The sequence below is a fragment of the Urocitellus parryii genome, chromosome 9, assembly GCF_045843805.1.
Source record: "Urocitellus parryii isolate mUroPar1 chromosome 9, mUroPar1.hap1, whole genome shotgun sequence".
Classification (NCBI taxonomy): Eukaryota; Metazoa; Chordata; class Mammalia; order Rodentia; family Sciuridae; genus Urocitellus; species Urocitellus parryii.
The window spans coordinates 19,931,838-19,946,910 of NC_135539.1; the positions used below are offsets into that span (position 1 = coordinate 19,931,838).

Here is a 15,073-nt window from a genome sequence, read left to right on the forward strand (position 1 = left end):
ATACATTCTGAGCCCAAATGCATGCAGGCTTTACAGCTGTTTCTATTGCTGACCCTGCCCCTTTTATACTTGGGGTTGAACCCTGGTGCACACACTACCACTGAGCTACATTCATAGCCTTTTTATTTCAAGACAACATCTTGCTAAATTGCCCAGACTGGCCTCAAAACTTGATGCTCCTGCCATAATCTCCTGCATTGCTGAGATTACAGGTGTGTACAACCACATGGGTTTATTCCCATCTGGAGGGCTCTTTGCTTAGAATTCCAACCCTGGCCAATGGCTCACATTTTTTTTTCCCACTTAAAATTCCTTCCCCTCCCATCACGCACCCTCAAGTTTTTGTTTTAAGTGGTTAACCCTGCCTGACACTGAGCACTAGTCCCATCTTCACAATCCTGGAAGGAAGGAATAATCTCATTTTATGGACAAAATCACTGAAGTCAGATCACAAAGAATTCCAAACTGCAACCTTGAAAAAAACACCTCATCTGAAGCCCATGCTTCTTGTCCTAACCCCTACTCTCTCCCTAAACTGGTTCCCCAATCCACTTCTCTTCCCCCTTCTAGCAGCTTTAACTCCAGGTTTTTACCCACACCCGAGACCTCTAAGCTGTGCACCAACCAATAAGGCTGATTATTTATATATAACTTTTCAATGGCCAGAAACAAACTGCATTTAATAAATAGACACAACTGGGTGGAGTGGTACAAGAGTATAATCCCAGCACCTCAGGAGGCCAGTTTTGACAACTTAGCAATATCCTGTCTTAAAATAATAAAAAAGGCTAGAGCAGTAAGTAATTCGGTAGTCTAACATCTGCCTAGCATGTGAGGCCTTATGTTCTGCCCCACTACCAAAAAAAAAAACCTACTCCCCTGATACTTGTACTTTTCACCATCCAGTAACACAAAAACTCCCATCAATAATCACAACTCCACATTAAGACTGGAACCCACTTTTCAAATGAACAGCACACATTTGTTTCCTTATCCTAGGTTCAGAGAAACTGCTACTTTAGACTAAAGGAGAACAGGTGTCATGATGAATGTAATCCTAATATCACCTAAGACTGAACAACTATAACCAACCTCTCATCTCTAAAGAGCAAACTATAAGTTAAGTTAGTTTAAAATTTTATTTTTTTTATTTATTTTTTAATATTTTTATGTAATAAAAAGTAAAAGTCCTTGTCCAACCATCCTTGTGGGGCATCTGTCTGTCTCTCACGCAGGTCACTCAAGTTAATGGGGAAGAAAGAACAGGGGGCCCAAGTCTGAGGTTATAAATAATAGAAAATAAAAGATCTTCCGTCTCCAGCGGGGGGAGGGAGGAATAGATGAGAGGATGGGAGGGCAAGATTGGGTGGGAACAGGCAGGGGCAGAGCAGGAACCCCCCACCCCTGCAGGACCCTGGCCCTGCCCACTTTGAGGCCCCTCCCATTCAAGGTGCTTGGCAGGAATTCCCCAGCTCCCCCAGGGGAAAGGGGGGGTTGGGGGGCTGGGACTGGTCCGAGCTGCTGGGGGAAGAGACATAGATCACTCTTCCCTCCACTCATGGAGGTCTCAGGTCGCGGCCAGGACAATCTTCAGTTCCCCGGGGGGTGGAAGGGGAGCTGCTGGGAGGGATGAGATTGAACTGGTTGGAGGGGAAAGAGAAGAGAGCAGGAGCATTAGAACCCAAGCAGCTGTCCCTTCATCAATGCGTCCAGGGGCTGTGGGGGTGTGTGGGTAGGAGCGGCCTCCTCAAGGTGTCTCATGGGGCTGTCAGAAGCACAGGTCAATCGCTGTTTCCCAGTAAGCCAGAGCCCTTACTTGTGTGCCCAGCTCAGCCCCCCACACCCCAGTCTGGCCCTGTCTGCTGCGCTGACCTTACCTCGGCTAAGTCAGGAGACAGTCGGGGTCACTGAGAGCTGGGGAGGCAGTGGGGAGGGGGGCTGCTGGATCACAACTGAGCGAGGACGGAGGGAAGCAAAGGACAGAGCCAGGAGCAAGCCCCTGGCGGCGGCGACTGTGGCTTCTGCCCACCCTACATACTTCACAGACAGGTGCAGGTCGGCGGGCGCCCTGTGGGACAGCCCTGCCTCCAAGACCCCTCACTCCCCACCCAGAACCCGTGCATCCTGCCCCACCTGCAGCCCCTCAGCTCTTCCATGCCAAATTCCCCCAGCTAACGAGAACTCACGAATCCTGTCATCGGCTCCTCCTGGAAATCCAGGCGCCTGGCCAGGCTGCTCACCTTGGGGGTGTCCGATGTAGGGGTAGGGTGAGGGTGTGGAAGCTGAGAGTGCAGGCACCCCACTCTGGGGCACCGCGCCTTGGGGGGGCCCCCCATGGCTCTGGGGTGGGTGCAGCAGCATCACCTGGGGCGGGTGGGGAGCCCCAGGGTGAGGGGGCGGGGCTGCTGTGATTCCAGTTTGGACATGGGCCTGTCAAGGAGAAAAAGCAGCTAGGAGAACCACAGAAGTCTGAGATGGAACCCGAGAATCCTAGCATTGGGGATACTCCTGCAAAAGAAGTATAGTGTCTCCGGAAAAGGTCAATGTCAAGGCTCATTTCCATTGGCACAGAGACCCAGCCGGATCAGTCCCTTGGGTGCTTACCTGGGTAACATGGGCCATATTGGTGAAGCCGTGGGGCAGCTGCTGGTGGGGATGGATGGCATACACAGCGGCTGGCTGGGGGAAGCTGCTCTGAGGGGACTGGGCAGAAGGTCCCGGTGGCAGAGAGGGCGGCGTGCCTGTCAGGGCCCCTGGGTGGTACAGATTCTGCTGTGGCTGTCCACTGCCCAGGTGTGGGGCCTGCCCCGCCTGGTGCTGTTGGAGAGGTGAAGGGAAATATGAGTGCCATGTACTCCTCTGGTACCAGGCCAATCACTTCTGACCCAATCGCCAAATGGGAAATAATGCCAGGCTCTCTATTTTTCTAGCCACCTTTCCTGCCCAAACCATTCAGATTCCCAAGAGCAGGCACCTGGACGGGACTGGGGGCCGCATGCTGTGACTGCGGCTGGCTCCCAGTAGGTGTGGTGGCCGGCTGTGGCTGGTGGGCATGGAGTGGCGTGGCATGGTGTGGATAGGACTGGTGAACAGTGGCTGCAGAGGAAGAAGGAGAGAACCAATGCTGAGCACGCCAGAAGCCACTAGATACAGCCCAGAGCAGACAGGAAAAGCACGGAACTCACCATAGAGGGCTTGGGGGGTGGGCTGCTCTGCAGAAGGGTACTGAGGAGTGGAGGATGACACAATGGCCTGGGGATGGCTACCCGACGTCAGCATGCGTGGGCTGCTTTGAAGCATGGGGGCAAACACCGGCTAATGGGACAGAAAGAATTTAGTTCAGCCAACTAGGGAAGTTGGTCAATGTGTGCATAGCACTGCTTGGGCCTTAGCAGATACCTAGTTTATTCAAGGTTTACAGTAATCCTGCCAAGCAGATGCTAATTCATTTACACTTCAGAAGAATAAACTCAGAAGTAGGTGTTCAATGACTGTTATAGGCATTAAGCCCTGTTAGAGCCTGGATTTCAGCACAAGTCTGACACTGTCAATCATGCAACTATCTCCCTCACCCAGCACTTAAGTGGTGGAGACAGAGAAGGTGGGATCCCTTGCAAGGGCTCTGTACCACCCCCCCTTCCCTCCTGTGCCATGATCACCTGTGAGGGGTAGTGGGCCATAGGCTGCATCATGGCAGGCTGGCCTGGGAACTGCTGCGGGTTGTAGGGGATGTAGGAAGAATAAGGTGTGGCAGCCACCAAAGGTGGGCCAGCAGCTGCAGCAGCCTGCATCATCGGAGGGGCTGAGGCTGGCTGGTGTTGGTCTGAGCGCTGGGGCGGGAGGGAGCCTGAGGGTGGGGGGAAAAGAGCGCAGAGCTCAAGCTCCATCTGCCAGGAGGTACCAGGCAGCCCCACCAACTGCCCCTCCTCACCCTGCTCACCTTTTGCTCCTCGGTACTTGCCCTGCTGCCCAGGCACCGAATTGGATACAGGATACGGATACATCTGAGGTGCCTAGGACAAGGACATATGAAGCTTGGTTTGTTTATTGACATTCAGGACTGGCCTGACCTGGTCCATTGGTTTGCCCAACAAAACTCTACTTCTCTTACCCTAGGCCCCAAGGCTCTTCTCTCCTACCTGTACAGCTGGTCCCATATGGATCTGAGGTATGTAGGAGATGTACTGGGGGCTGTAGAGCCCACTCTGGCCTGCTGTCAGCACCGGGATGGAGGGAGTTGAATGAGTTCGGGGCCCTGGAGAAGTTGGGGTACTGGTGGATTTGTTCTGTAAAAGACAAGGGAGGACAACATTTTATTTCTATATCCCCACTCCTACCCAGGCCATAACAGCCATTCACAATGTCGTGTGCCAAACACATTCTGCACATTCTAAACTTCCCATCAAACCCTGACATGGGCATTCACAAATTACAGGTGGGAAAACAGATTAAATGGCTTGTCCAAGACCTATAAACTATGTAAGCATACAGGTTCAAGCCAAGTCAGTCTAAATGAAGCCCAAGATCCGAACAGTCTCGCTCAAATACTCCAAATGCTAAGAACTTCTTGGAGAAACTAAAGCCTATCAGATTCACCCAACCCTCGAGACTCCTTTCTTCCCAAACCAGCATAACTGCTGCTGCTCTACACTTCTGTATTATCTCCTTTGCACTGCTGGACAGCCCAGTGGTCCTGGCAATGAAGTGCTCCCCTCCACTGTGTAGTGCCTGCTCCCAAAATTCCCTCATGGAAACCCAAGTCCCCACTCTTCATGCCCATCTCACCACAGACAGCAGAGGCTTTGTGGGATTAAACTCCTTGGCATTGGGGTTCAACGTTGACTTCTTTACTTGTCTGTGAGATAAAATAAAGCTAAGTCCTCATGGTTTCCCCTCACCACCCAACATCCACCCAGCTCCCCACCTTGCTTACTCAGCAACAGGGCCCTCATCCTTGTCATCTCCCTTGATGAGCCCCACCGGGGGGCTGCCAGTTTGATTTGGGCAAGGTGGTGGGGGCTGCTCTGGCCCCTCAGTGCTTCCTGCTGGTGCCAGGGGGGGTTTGTCTTCCTTATCCGATACGGATTCTGTCTTAGATGAGACTGGGGACCCCATAGGTTCTGAAGTCAATAGACCATCAACCTCCTTCTCCTTCCCTTTGACCTCCTCCTTTAAAATCCGAGGAGGAAAAGGATCCAGGCTGGTCTCAGGGGAACTACTGGGCTGAAGCTGGAAAAAGAAAGATATGTATCATGATCCAGATCCCAGGCCAGACTCCTCTTGTCAGCTTCAGTTCAAATCTTCTACCCAGCTGGCCCTTTTGTCTCTTCTATAAATCCTCCATACCCCCTGCTGACATCCAATTCATTTCCGCACTTCACGTACCTTAAACTGGGCCCCAAACTTTCTCAGTTCTTCTAGTTGAAATCGTTTCTGCTCATTCTGAAGGCCAGGGACTATGAAAAAATGATGGAAAAAGGAGAAAATATAACATACACCTTTCTCAAAGGTGTCTACACAATACTAGTAGCTCAAGGACAAGAAACCAAAGACAAATGAGAATTCCAAAGAAATAATTATAAGTGAAGGGGTAACAGATAAATGTTCCTGAATCCCAACAAACTTCCTGAAATGCTCTCCTCAACAAAGGGGCATCAGACCGCAGCACAACAAACCGCACTCACCTTTCCCAGCTATCCGGGGCAGCTCCTGGGATTCCAAAGTTCTGCCAGGTTCCTTGGTTGGGAGGTCTTTTACTGACAAGGAAAGAGAGAGATGCCTGAAGGTCCTCCTGTCCACAGCCACATTTTACATTGTCCACAGCACTCAACCATCTGACTCTTACCATCAGTGGGGGCCAGTGAGATCTTTGGAGAAGCTGGGGAAATGGAACCCACTCCAGGATCCACAACTGATGATGTTACAGGGATAGGGGCTGAAGAGGTCGCCACTGCAGAGCCGATAGGAGGTTCAGGACAAGAAGCAGAGATTGGGGCAGGGGCAGCAGACTTTGGAGAGCGTGGAGGGTACATCCGGCCCACTGGAAGAAAAGGGAGAGCTGTACAATGGTTACTGATGGTCAATAAGCAGCAAGTACAGGAAACTTACTAAAACCCAAAGCATATACATTTATTACACCTCAAACCAAGGCCAAGGTAGATAACAGAAAGCAGGTTAATAGCCTCAAGGGCACCATGAAGGGCTGGAATGTTTAAAAGAAACAGGTGTGCTTCTGGGCCAGCTAAAGCTATGCAGTAAGACAGGCTCAGTGTTGGCAGAATTTCATGTATTTCAAAAATGGTCTTAAAAATTTCTGTGACTTCTCATGTTTTAAAACTGTTGGTCAAATTCAAATCTAAACAAACAAAAAAGATACCTGCCAGCCAATATACATCCCATGAACTGCTAGGTTAGATTTCATACTAGGAAAACTGAAAAATTTCTTCGCCTAAAGGATAAGACCAAGCTCTCTAAACTTAATTCTCCCATCCCAGCATTCCAAGGGACATGTTTATCTCCCTGTACAAATTTCTACCCATTTCTTCATATAACAGCACTGAAGCTTTACCTGCAGGAGGAGGTGGAACAGAAGATTCTCCAGAAGGCCTGCTATTGGGTGAAGACAGAGTCTTGGCACCTCTCAGAGGGCGCTGTGCCTTGGGGGACATGCGGGAAGGACCTATTTTCAAAAGACAGAGAATATGAAGAGACAGAGAACCTGCATTATCACCAACTCATCATCTTTTCCAAATGGTCTAAATCCTTTCAATCACCTTTTCCATTTTCTTTCCATCCCATCTGTCTGCTTTATAACTCACCTCCATTGATACCACGTGCCTCAGAACCTGGGCCAGGGCTGCTATTGTCAAGATGATGAGGGCCACGAGGTGGCAAAGAGTTAGGGCCAGGCCGGCCACCCCGAGAACTGCTACACCGAACTCCTCCCCGGGGACCTTCTCGAACTCGTTGAGGCAGAGGGATATACTTGCCCTCCCTGGGAAAAGAGTTTAAATAAGGGAAGGCAGCCGCAAAACCCACACATTTTGGCTAGGGATGTAGCTCAACAGTAGAGCATCTGCCCACTTGCCTAGCATGTGTGAGGACCTGGTTTCAATTCCCAGTACCGAGAATACCTCACACAAATTGGCAACATGAGACCTTTCTGAAGTCCCCCTATGGACACACTTCCTGGCTCCAGCTTTTGTCACTATTCTACCTGAAAATCACAGAGTTAAATGTTGAGGCTATAGGCTTATGACCTTGTGTTACATGAACCCTGACCCAAACAATGTGGTCAATGCTCCACAATTCTACCACTCCTGACTCTTAGGAGGAATCAGACTACATTAAGGAGAAGCTTTCACGAGAAACTGATGGTACAGTTTGATTTTTTTTTTTTTTGGTGGGGGTGGGTGGGGGACTGGGAATTGAACTCACTGGGGCACTCAACCAACTCAACAACTGAGCCACATCCCCAGTCCTATTTTGTAGTTTATTTAGAGACAGGGTCTCACTGAGTTGCTTCGAGCCTTGCTTTTGCTGAGGCTAGCTTTGAATTCAAAATCCTCCAGTCTCAGCCTCCTGAGCTGCTGGATTACAGGCATGCACCACCACGCCCAGCTGATTTCATTTTGATAAACAGAAAGAACACAGTATAACTTTTTTTTTAAAAAAAAAGGCTTTTTCCCTAAATCTATAAGCCTTGGCCTTGTTGCAAATTAATCTCCCTAGTTTCAGTCTCCTAACTTAAAAATTGAGAATAACAAGGCATTAACTTTTTTATCTAACAAAGTGGTGAGATTTAATAAACTGTACAAAGGTCTTAGACCAGGTCCTGAATCCTATTGTTGAGCCTCAAAGAGTCCTGGCTGCCCCCACAAATACCTGGATGCCAAGCTGGGGCTCTCTCGCCCTGACCCCTGCCGCTGAACTGCACTGTGCTTCTCCTCCTCAGTGCGTCCGTCGTCATTCTCCATGGCGATCCGCAGGCGGTACTGCGGGCTTGACTCAATCTCCCGAGCCAACTGGGCTGCACGCAGCTCCCGCTGACGGAACTCTTCGGAGTTGTCCTTTTCTAAGGGCACCCTGAGCAAACACCCACAGACCACCATATCCCATCACCCACCAGGGAACAAAAAGAAAATGGAAAACATTCCTATCAGTCCCATAACCACTTCAGGCATTCAGGCATACAGTACTTAATTCCTTCAATAACAGTTTCTCTTCTGCAGTGCTGGGGATCAGACCTAGGGTCCTATGATGCTAGTTAAGTGCTTCATCACTGAGCCACACACCATCCCAGTCAACAAATATTTAAATGAGTATTTACTGGGTATTAGGCAGAGAACCAAGTTATGTTCAAAATCTTTTTTTTCAGCCCAGGTGATTGAACCCAAGGGAGCTCTGCCACTAGGCCTTTTTACTTTTAGTCAAGATGTCACAAAGTTTCCCAAACTGGCCTTAAACTTGCCATCATCCGGTCTCACCCTCCTGATGAGCTGGGATAACATGAATGCATCACCATGCCCAGCTAGCATATCCTAAACGTAATGCTTATGTTTTTTATACTCTAGAGAAAAGGTATGGGTAGATGAATAAGCAAGTAGCTAGTTCTATACATGGGTGGCCTAGAATCAGAATACCTTTCAGGGAGCAGTTCATAAGGCAGCCAGGAAAGGAAAGGGGGAGGGTTACCTAGATACCCAGAAAAGCATGTGTAAAAACTATGTTCCACCTAGAGACCTGCCTTCTGTCGGTGACCCCACAACCCCAACTGTACCTCCTGGAAGTACCAAAATACTCACGTGTAAGAAGAGAGACTACTATCATAGGTGGTCTTTACACCATAGTTCTCCTCATTGAACTTGAACATTTCATTGGGGTCCCATCCATTGGACTAGGGAAGGGAAAGGGAGAATGTTTTAAAACTCAGCAAGAAAAGGAACCTGGTTTTTCCACCTGGTAAAGAACAAAAATGCAACCAATCCAAGAATGTACAGGGCTGGTGAGAGCATCAACTAATAATGCCAATTTATAGCATAAATAGGCAATAACTAATAAAAGTGGAAAGTCCTAACAAATCCATTTCCATGTCCTTGAAAAATTCTAACTTGTATGTATGGAAATACATGTTCTAAGGTCCAGTAAGACACTATTGGGCAAGCAGTACTGGGGCCTGAACTCAGAAGTGCTTTAACACTGAGTTAGATCCCTAGTCCTTTTTATTTTGAGACAGGGTCTGATAAAGTTGCTGAGGCTAGACTCAAAACTTGTAAATCCCTTGACTCAGCCTACTGAATCACTGGAATTACAGGTGTGCACTACCACATTCAAAAAGATGCTATTTTTTTTTCTTCTTTTCGGTACAGGAAAATTTAGCCCAGGGGCCCTATTTATTTTTTGAGACAGAATCTCGCCACATGGCTTAGGGCCTTGCCAAGTTACTAAGGCTGGCCCTGAACTTGTGACCATCCTGTCTCAGCTTCCCAAGCCACTGGGATTACAGGAGTGCACAGCTGTGCCCAGTGAGACACTATTTTTAATAGCAAAATAATGGTAACAAACCAGATAAGTAAAAGAAGAAATACAATTTGTTGTGTATATACACTGATACATGTATATAGTGTTAACAACCAACTAGGGCTGGGGCTCAGCGATAAGGCACTTCCCTGGCATGTGTGAGGCACTGGGTTCAATTCTCAGCACTGCATGTAAATAAAATAAAGATCTATCAACCTCTAAAAAAAATACTTAAAAAGAAAAAGCAACCAACTAGACCTGTGTATGAGTATGAAAAGTTCAAATTAAAAAGACTTTTTGTACAAATTAAACAAATTTTTCATTCAGAAGATTCTAAAAGTATGAAGGTAGTTGTTTTACAAAGACAAATGGATCTACATTAGTCAATCTCACTTCTACTTTTTGTCATTGGAAAAAATAATACCATAAAGCAAAGTTAATCATTGTCAATTACAAAGAGTAAAAGAACTGGTACTTTTGTTTAACTGTTTTCTATTTTCAAGAATCAACTCCTTGTTCCAACAATGTCACTGTCATCAACCCACACTGTAGCTGCCCGGTTCAAGGAAGGAAACTATACCATGTCAGACTCGAGGTCATAATCATCACTGTTGCTGTCACCGCCCTCCCAGCGCTGAAGCACTTTCTCTTTGTGCTCCCCATTCACCTTCGAGTTCATGGCAATGGCTGAGTCAGTGAACTTGTCTGTAGGGGCAGAGTTGAAGATCAGAAGGAGTCAGGTGACATTTGACAGCTTTCTTTCCCCTCACCTTTACCCCCTCCCCTCATAAATAGTTCAGGAACAAAGGTATTCTAACAAACCCAGATTTAGGGTATCTATGCTTATGGGGCATGGAAGGTAGGGCAGAGCATGAAAACCCTGATCTTGATAGTTCAGAAGAAATAGTAATTTGAAAACTAATCAGAGAAAATATGAAGAACCACAACATAGGCCGGAATTTGCCCCACCATATATTAGATATCAAGACACATTTTCAAGAAGAAAAATTCAGCCATCTCCCTTAGTTATGAAGGGTAGTAAAGAAAAAGTTAATACAGTCCACCTGCACACAAACTTCCCTCTACAAAGCCTGACACAATAGCCTAGAGCTATAATACCTTTAGTAGCATAATTGAAGTCAACATTCCGGAAATGGACAAGCATGACATCACTCGGTTTAAACACCATGGTGTCTACAATGTCTTCTCGGCGAGGGCCACCTGCTGGCTCAGATGCTTTCCGGTGCACAGCGTCTACTGCCAGTTCAAACTACAAAAGCCCCATTCCCCAACACCCAAGGGTCAGTATCAAGAAATGCAAAGGCAAAATGACTTGTGTTTCTCTTAACCCTTTCCATATTTTGCCCTACATCTCATTCTCGTGTGCCTGTATTCAACATCAGCCACAGGACTCAGCAAAGGCTTAAAGTTAAAATTTAAAATTTTGGAATTTTAAACATACGTTCTACATAAATGATTGACAGTACTTTCTAATACCACTGAAAACACACCCAAAATGTCATTCTCTCCCTCCTTCTCACATGCAGCACCAAAACCAAACTAATTCGAGTACACTGACCTTTGAGCTCAGAGTCTTGAAAATGCCTTCGTAGGTGGTGCCATTTTTCACCTTTACATCACAAGTGGAGCCCTAGGAGAATGGAAGATTAAGGAGAGTGACTCTAGAAAACTGATGCACTGCATTCCTCAATCAACCTAGGAGTTAAGTCCTCACTTACCACAACAGCTGTCAGGAAATGCAGCATCCTGGAGTTGTTATAAACACCTTCAAACACCTGTCAGTAACATAAGAAAGAGAAAGAAGCAGTGAATAAACACTCCACTTTCTAAATGGCCACACTCTACCCACACCCACCTTATTTGTGCAGTGCCTCTGGCCCTTCTGAGTCCATTTGACCATCTCAACACCTATTCTGCCCTATATTCCCATATATTTCGCTTTCAGGTTTTTGAGTCTTATATAGGAGGGAAAAGGAACTCACAGGTGATTGTGGGGGTCCCTTTCCTGTGCTCTGTCCCCTAAAAGAGAGGGAAACAAGAAACTAGTTACTAATCAGCATTGATGATTTAGCCTACAAGGCAATTAATCAAAAATATTCTTATACTCTAAAAAAGGAAGAAAGTAGACATTAAATGCCAATAAACACATTTAATCTAAATGCCCGTAAAAAAAAGACCCCAGTCAACAATGGCTGTCAACTGCTATAACAGCCAATGCAACACAGCCCTCTCACTTTTTCCAAGGGGATAGGGCTGCATGCTTCCAACAGACAAATGCTATAGCATTCAATAACCAGTAACCCTCCCCAGATGTGAAGGTGAATGCTCAGGGGCGCGATGCAGAACTACTCAGCTCAGGCACACTACCTCCCAAACGGTTAAAAAAAAAATCATTTTCAGTAGCCTTATGCCCCAAACCCTGGGAGGAGGGGTGTTCCCTCCATACCCCACCCCATCACCCTCATTATTCATTCAGCCTGTTACCCACACTGCAGGGGTCACCAATCGACAGGTAACACTGCTCCTCGATGGCTGATGTAACCGGCAGTTGAGGAGGGCGATGAGGGGGCCGTTGGCGGGGCTGGGGGACAGCGCAGCCGCAAAAGCCATCCACCGGGAGGCCTCGCCCGGTCTGCGCCTGCGCACTAAAGCCCACGGGCCTCTTCAAAATCCCCCCTCCCGTGATCAGAACCCACTGCGCCTGCGTGCACCGCGACTCTCAATCGTATTAGCACACACAGAGAAGAAACTGAGTGGTGCGTCCACTACTCATCCACCCAACACCAGACGAATCCCTCCATGCACACTCCCAGCCCCTGCCCTAAGAGTTACCAGGACACGCGAATGCCCGGGTCATAAGACAGAGCATCCGCGCGCACGTACGGGAGGGGCGCGCGCGCGCTGGAGGTTCCCGGCCCGCAGTCCTCCCAGTAGTCCCTCCTTCCGTGCCCCCTCCCACCCCGCTCCCCTCCTACTGGCCAGACCGGCAAGGGGGAGGTAGCAACCCGCTCCCAAGTCCCTCCCTCCCCATTGGCCAAACTGTGGGCCGCGCGCCCCCCTCCATTGGCTACGGCCGGGGACCCTTTCCCGCAGCTGACTCCCCATTGGCTGAAGCCGGGGACCGCGAGACCCTTCGTGGTAATGGAGCCGGGGACCCCGAACACCTCCTCACCCCCCCCAACTCCCGGTTCCGACGGCGCTGGCGGGACGCGCCCCGCCTCCTCTCAGGGCCCGAGACCCGAGCCCCAATTAGGCCCCGAGAGCCAAGCATGGCTCCTAGATTTCCTGGTGGTCACTTAGGGACCCTTTCCCTTTGACCTGTTGGGACCGGAGAGGCCACCCCTAGCTTCACGGGGATCCTAGGCTCCCGGCGCCACTAAAAGCGCCGGGCTGGGGCCCGCCCCGCCAGAACCGAGTCGCCGCCGCCTCCTTGGAGCCTGGGTTCCCGCGCCAGGAAGCCCACCCCTCCTCACCTGGCGCTGCCGATGGCGGCTGCCCCTGGCCTCTCTTGATGTTGCGGAGGCGGCGGTTGCGGTGCCAGGATGCTTTCGGCTCCCCGGCGGAGCCCGCTGCCGGCAGCAGCCGCAGGCCCCAGGCAGGGAGAGGCAGCCGCGGGAGTCCCTGGGGGAGCAGCGGCGGAGGCCAGTGGCCCCGGGAGGCCGCCGTTGGGAGGGCTGGTGCCGCCGGGAGGCCGGCGGGCCACGGCCTGTTGCGTGGGGGGCGGCTGCTGGGGCTGGGAGGTCTGTTGTGGCGGCTGAGGCTTCAACATGATGGCAGCGTCCGGAAGGGGAATCGGAGAGAAGGGAGGGAGAGAGGGGGCCGGGGCTGGGTCCCCGCCAAAGAGCGCGGGAAGCGAGGGGGATCGGGAAGCTGGGGACCCGCCGTTGGCGGGCGGGGGGAGCCCCGCGGTGTCGGGGGTGGATAGAGAAGACCGCGGCGCGAGGCGGAAGGGGAGGGGGGTCTCGCGGGCCGGAGGAAAGCGAGAGGGCGCGAGCCGGTCTGGCGCGCGTGCGCGTCGCCGGGGAGAGGAGAGGGGAGGAGCGCGCGGGCGGGAGCTCCGAAGGGGGGGCGGGGAGGAGGGAGCGCGGCGCGAGGTGCCCGCGCGCACCGGGCGGTTAGCTCCGGCGAGAGGCTGGGAGAGAATCAAATAGGTGACCCTCGCACCCCTGGCCTTTGGTGTGGGTAAGGAGCAGCGCGGGCGCTCACGCGCGCCAAGGATTTAGGGTCTCTAGGGCTCAAACAGCCTTAAAGACTGGCGGCCGCTGTCGCTTCACAATGAGCGTGTGAAGCTCTGGGGGAGGAGCCGAAGAAGCGGAGAGGAAGGACCGGCCGCCCCGCCCACGCCTCCGGCGTAACGTCAGGATGCCTCCGCTGCAGTGTGAGCTGTCACGTCGTGGCGTGAGGTTCTTCCGCCACTTGAGTACTGGTGGGCGGAGTTAGGTGCCAAAAAATCCCTGGGACTGGACGACTTAGCCCCTGCTCATTTAGGCAGGTGATAGGTTTCCCAATGAGCTACGCTTCATTGTATCTACTTTAAATAAAAAGATTGATGCATATTAAAGTAATTAGTTTGAGCTGGGTGTGGTAGTGCACGCCTGAAACCCCCCCCCCCCCCCACTCAGGAGGCCGAGGCAAGAGAATCACAGGTTCGAGGTCAGCCTCAGTAATTTAGCAAGTCCTTGCCTCAAAAAGGACTGGCGATGTAGTTCAGTGGTAAAGTGCTTCTAGATTAAAAAATAATAATAATAAATAAAAAAAATTTTTTGAGCATGCTGTACCTATGCCCAATCCTAAATTTTAAATTTCAGTAAGTTTAAACCTAAATTGTCATTTCTCCGTGCCTGAGAATGAACCCTTGAACCGTGACATGGAAGGCCAGAGTTCCTAGGGTCTACTTCAAAGCCCTACACCTGATGACTGGGGGTATCCGAGCCCGTGCCTACCACGTGTTAGGACCGGGGTTCGATCACCAACATCGCAAAACAAAACTAAAAATCCTTTGCCCAAGTCTACAATGAAGGCAGCCTTTAGATTCATTCGAAATGAGTTGAACATTAATCTAGATGCCTTGCACACAAGAGTAATTAAACCACTTCTTGCTCTCAAAGAGTTAAGTTAGTGGGGGTTTAACTAATTGATGAAATCTGTGAGCTGAAGCAGCGAGCACTATGAGAGTAGGTAAGTGTATCACCTAATCCAGCATTAGGTGACATCTAAATTGAGAAGCGGGCAAGGAGAGGATTTCTAGGCAGGAACAGGATATGACAAGATATGAAAAATTCAGCTTGGCTGGAGCATAAAATTAAAAGGAGAAAAGAGGGAGTTTAAATGAAAGACTGGAGCGGGGCAATGATGGTGCTTGTCCGAATTCCAGAGCCTGGGAAGGCCAAGGCAGGAGAATTGGAAGTTCAAGGTCAGCCTTGGTAATTTAGAGACCCTGACTCAAAAAATAGAAAGCGATCTGGGGCTATAGCTCAGGGGTAGAGCACCCCCAGGCTAAATCCCCAGTGCCGCAAAAATATATACATAAATA

At 49.9% G+C, this 15,073-nt stretch overlaps 1 protein-coding gene across 19 annotated transcripts; it reads right to left on the minus strand.

Moving 5' to 3' along the window:
- Positions 1–1,153: 1,153 nt before the first annotated feature.
- Positions 1,154–13,824, minus strand: Atxn2l (ataxin 2 like). 19 transcript variants are annotated; one of them, XM_026392062.2, is made up of 24 exons: positions 13,014–13,822; positions 11,523–11,559; positions 11,259–11,315; positions 11,099–11,170; positions 10,639–10,789; positions 10,100–10,224; positions 8,805–8,896; positions 7,885–8,085; positions 6,819–6,994; positions 6,569–6,679; positions 5,846–6,058; positions 5,685–5,756; positions 5,386–5,456; positions 4,934–5,229; positions 4,786–4,855; positions 4,140–4,286; positions 3,941–4,013; positions 3,660–3,847; positions 3,186–3,315; positions 2,975–3,096; positions 2,605–2,817; positions 2,241–2,430; positions 1,878–1,914; positions 1,155–1,617 (listed from the first exon to the last, which is right to left on the minus strand). In XM_026392062.2, the coding sequence occupies exons 1-23, from the start codon at positions 13,307–13,309 to the stop codon at positions 1,883–1,885; spliced, it is 3,135 nt and encodes a 1,044-aa protein (XP_026247847.1). In that variant the 5' UTR covers positions 13,310–13,822; the 3' UTR covers positions 1,155–1,617; positions 1,878–1,882. The 19 variants fall into 19 exon arrangements, with proteins under 19 accessions (XP_077659163.1, XP_026247849.1, XP_026247847.1 ...); XM_026392061.2 differs by having other exon boundaries at positions 1,552–1,640; XM_077803037.1 differs by having other exon boundaries at positions 1,154–2,037; positions 2,187–2,430; positions 13,014–13,823.
- Positions 13,825–15,073: the final 1,249 nt, after the last annotated feature.

Coding starts and splice junctions, on each gene's coding strand:
- Atxn2l (XM_077803037.1), bottom strand. CDS start 13,309: ATGTTGAAGCCTCAGCCGCCACAACAGACCTCCCAGCCCCAGCAGCCG. Junction 11,560..13,013: donor GCCGCCATCGGCAGCGCCAG/GTGAGGAGGGGT, acceptor CCTCTCTTTTAG/GGGACAGAGCACAGGAAAGG. Junction 6,059..6,568: donor TGTTCCACCTCCTCCTGCAG/GTAAAGCTTCAG, acceptor ACCATTGTACAG/CTCTCCCTTTTCTTCCAGTG.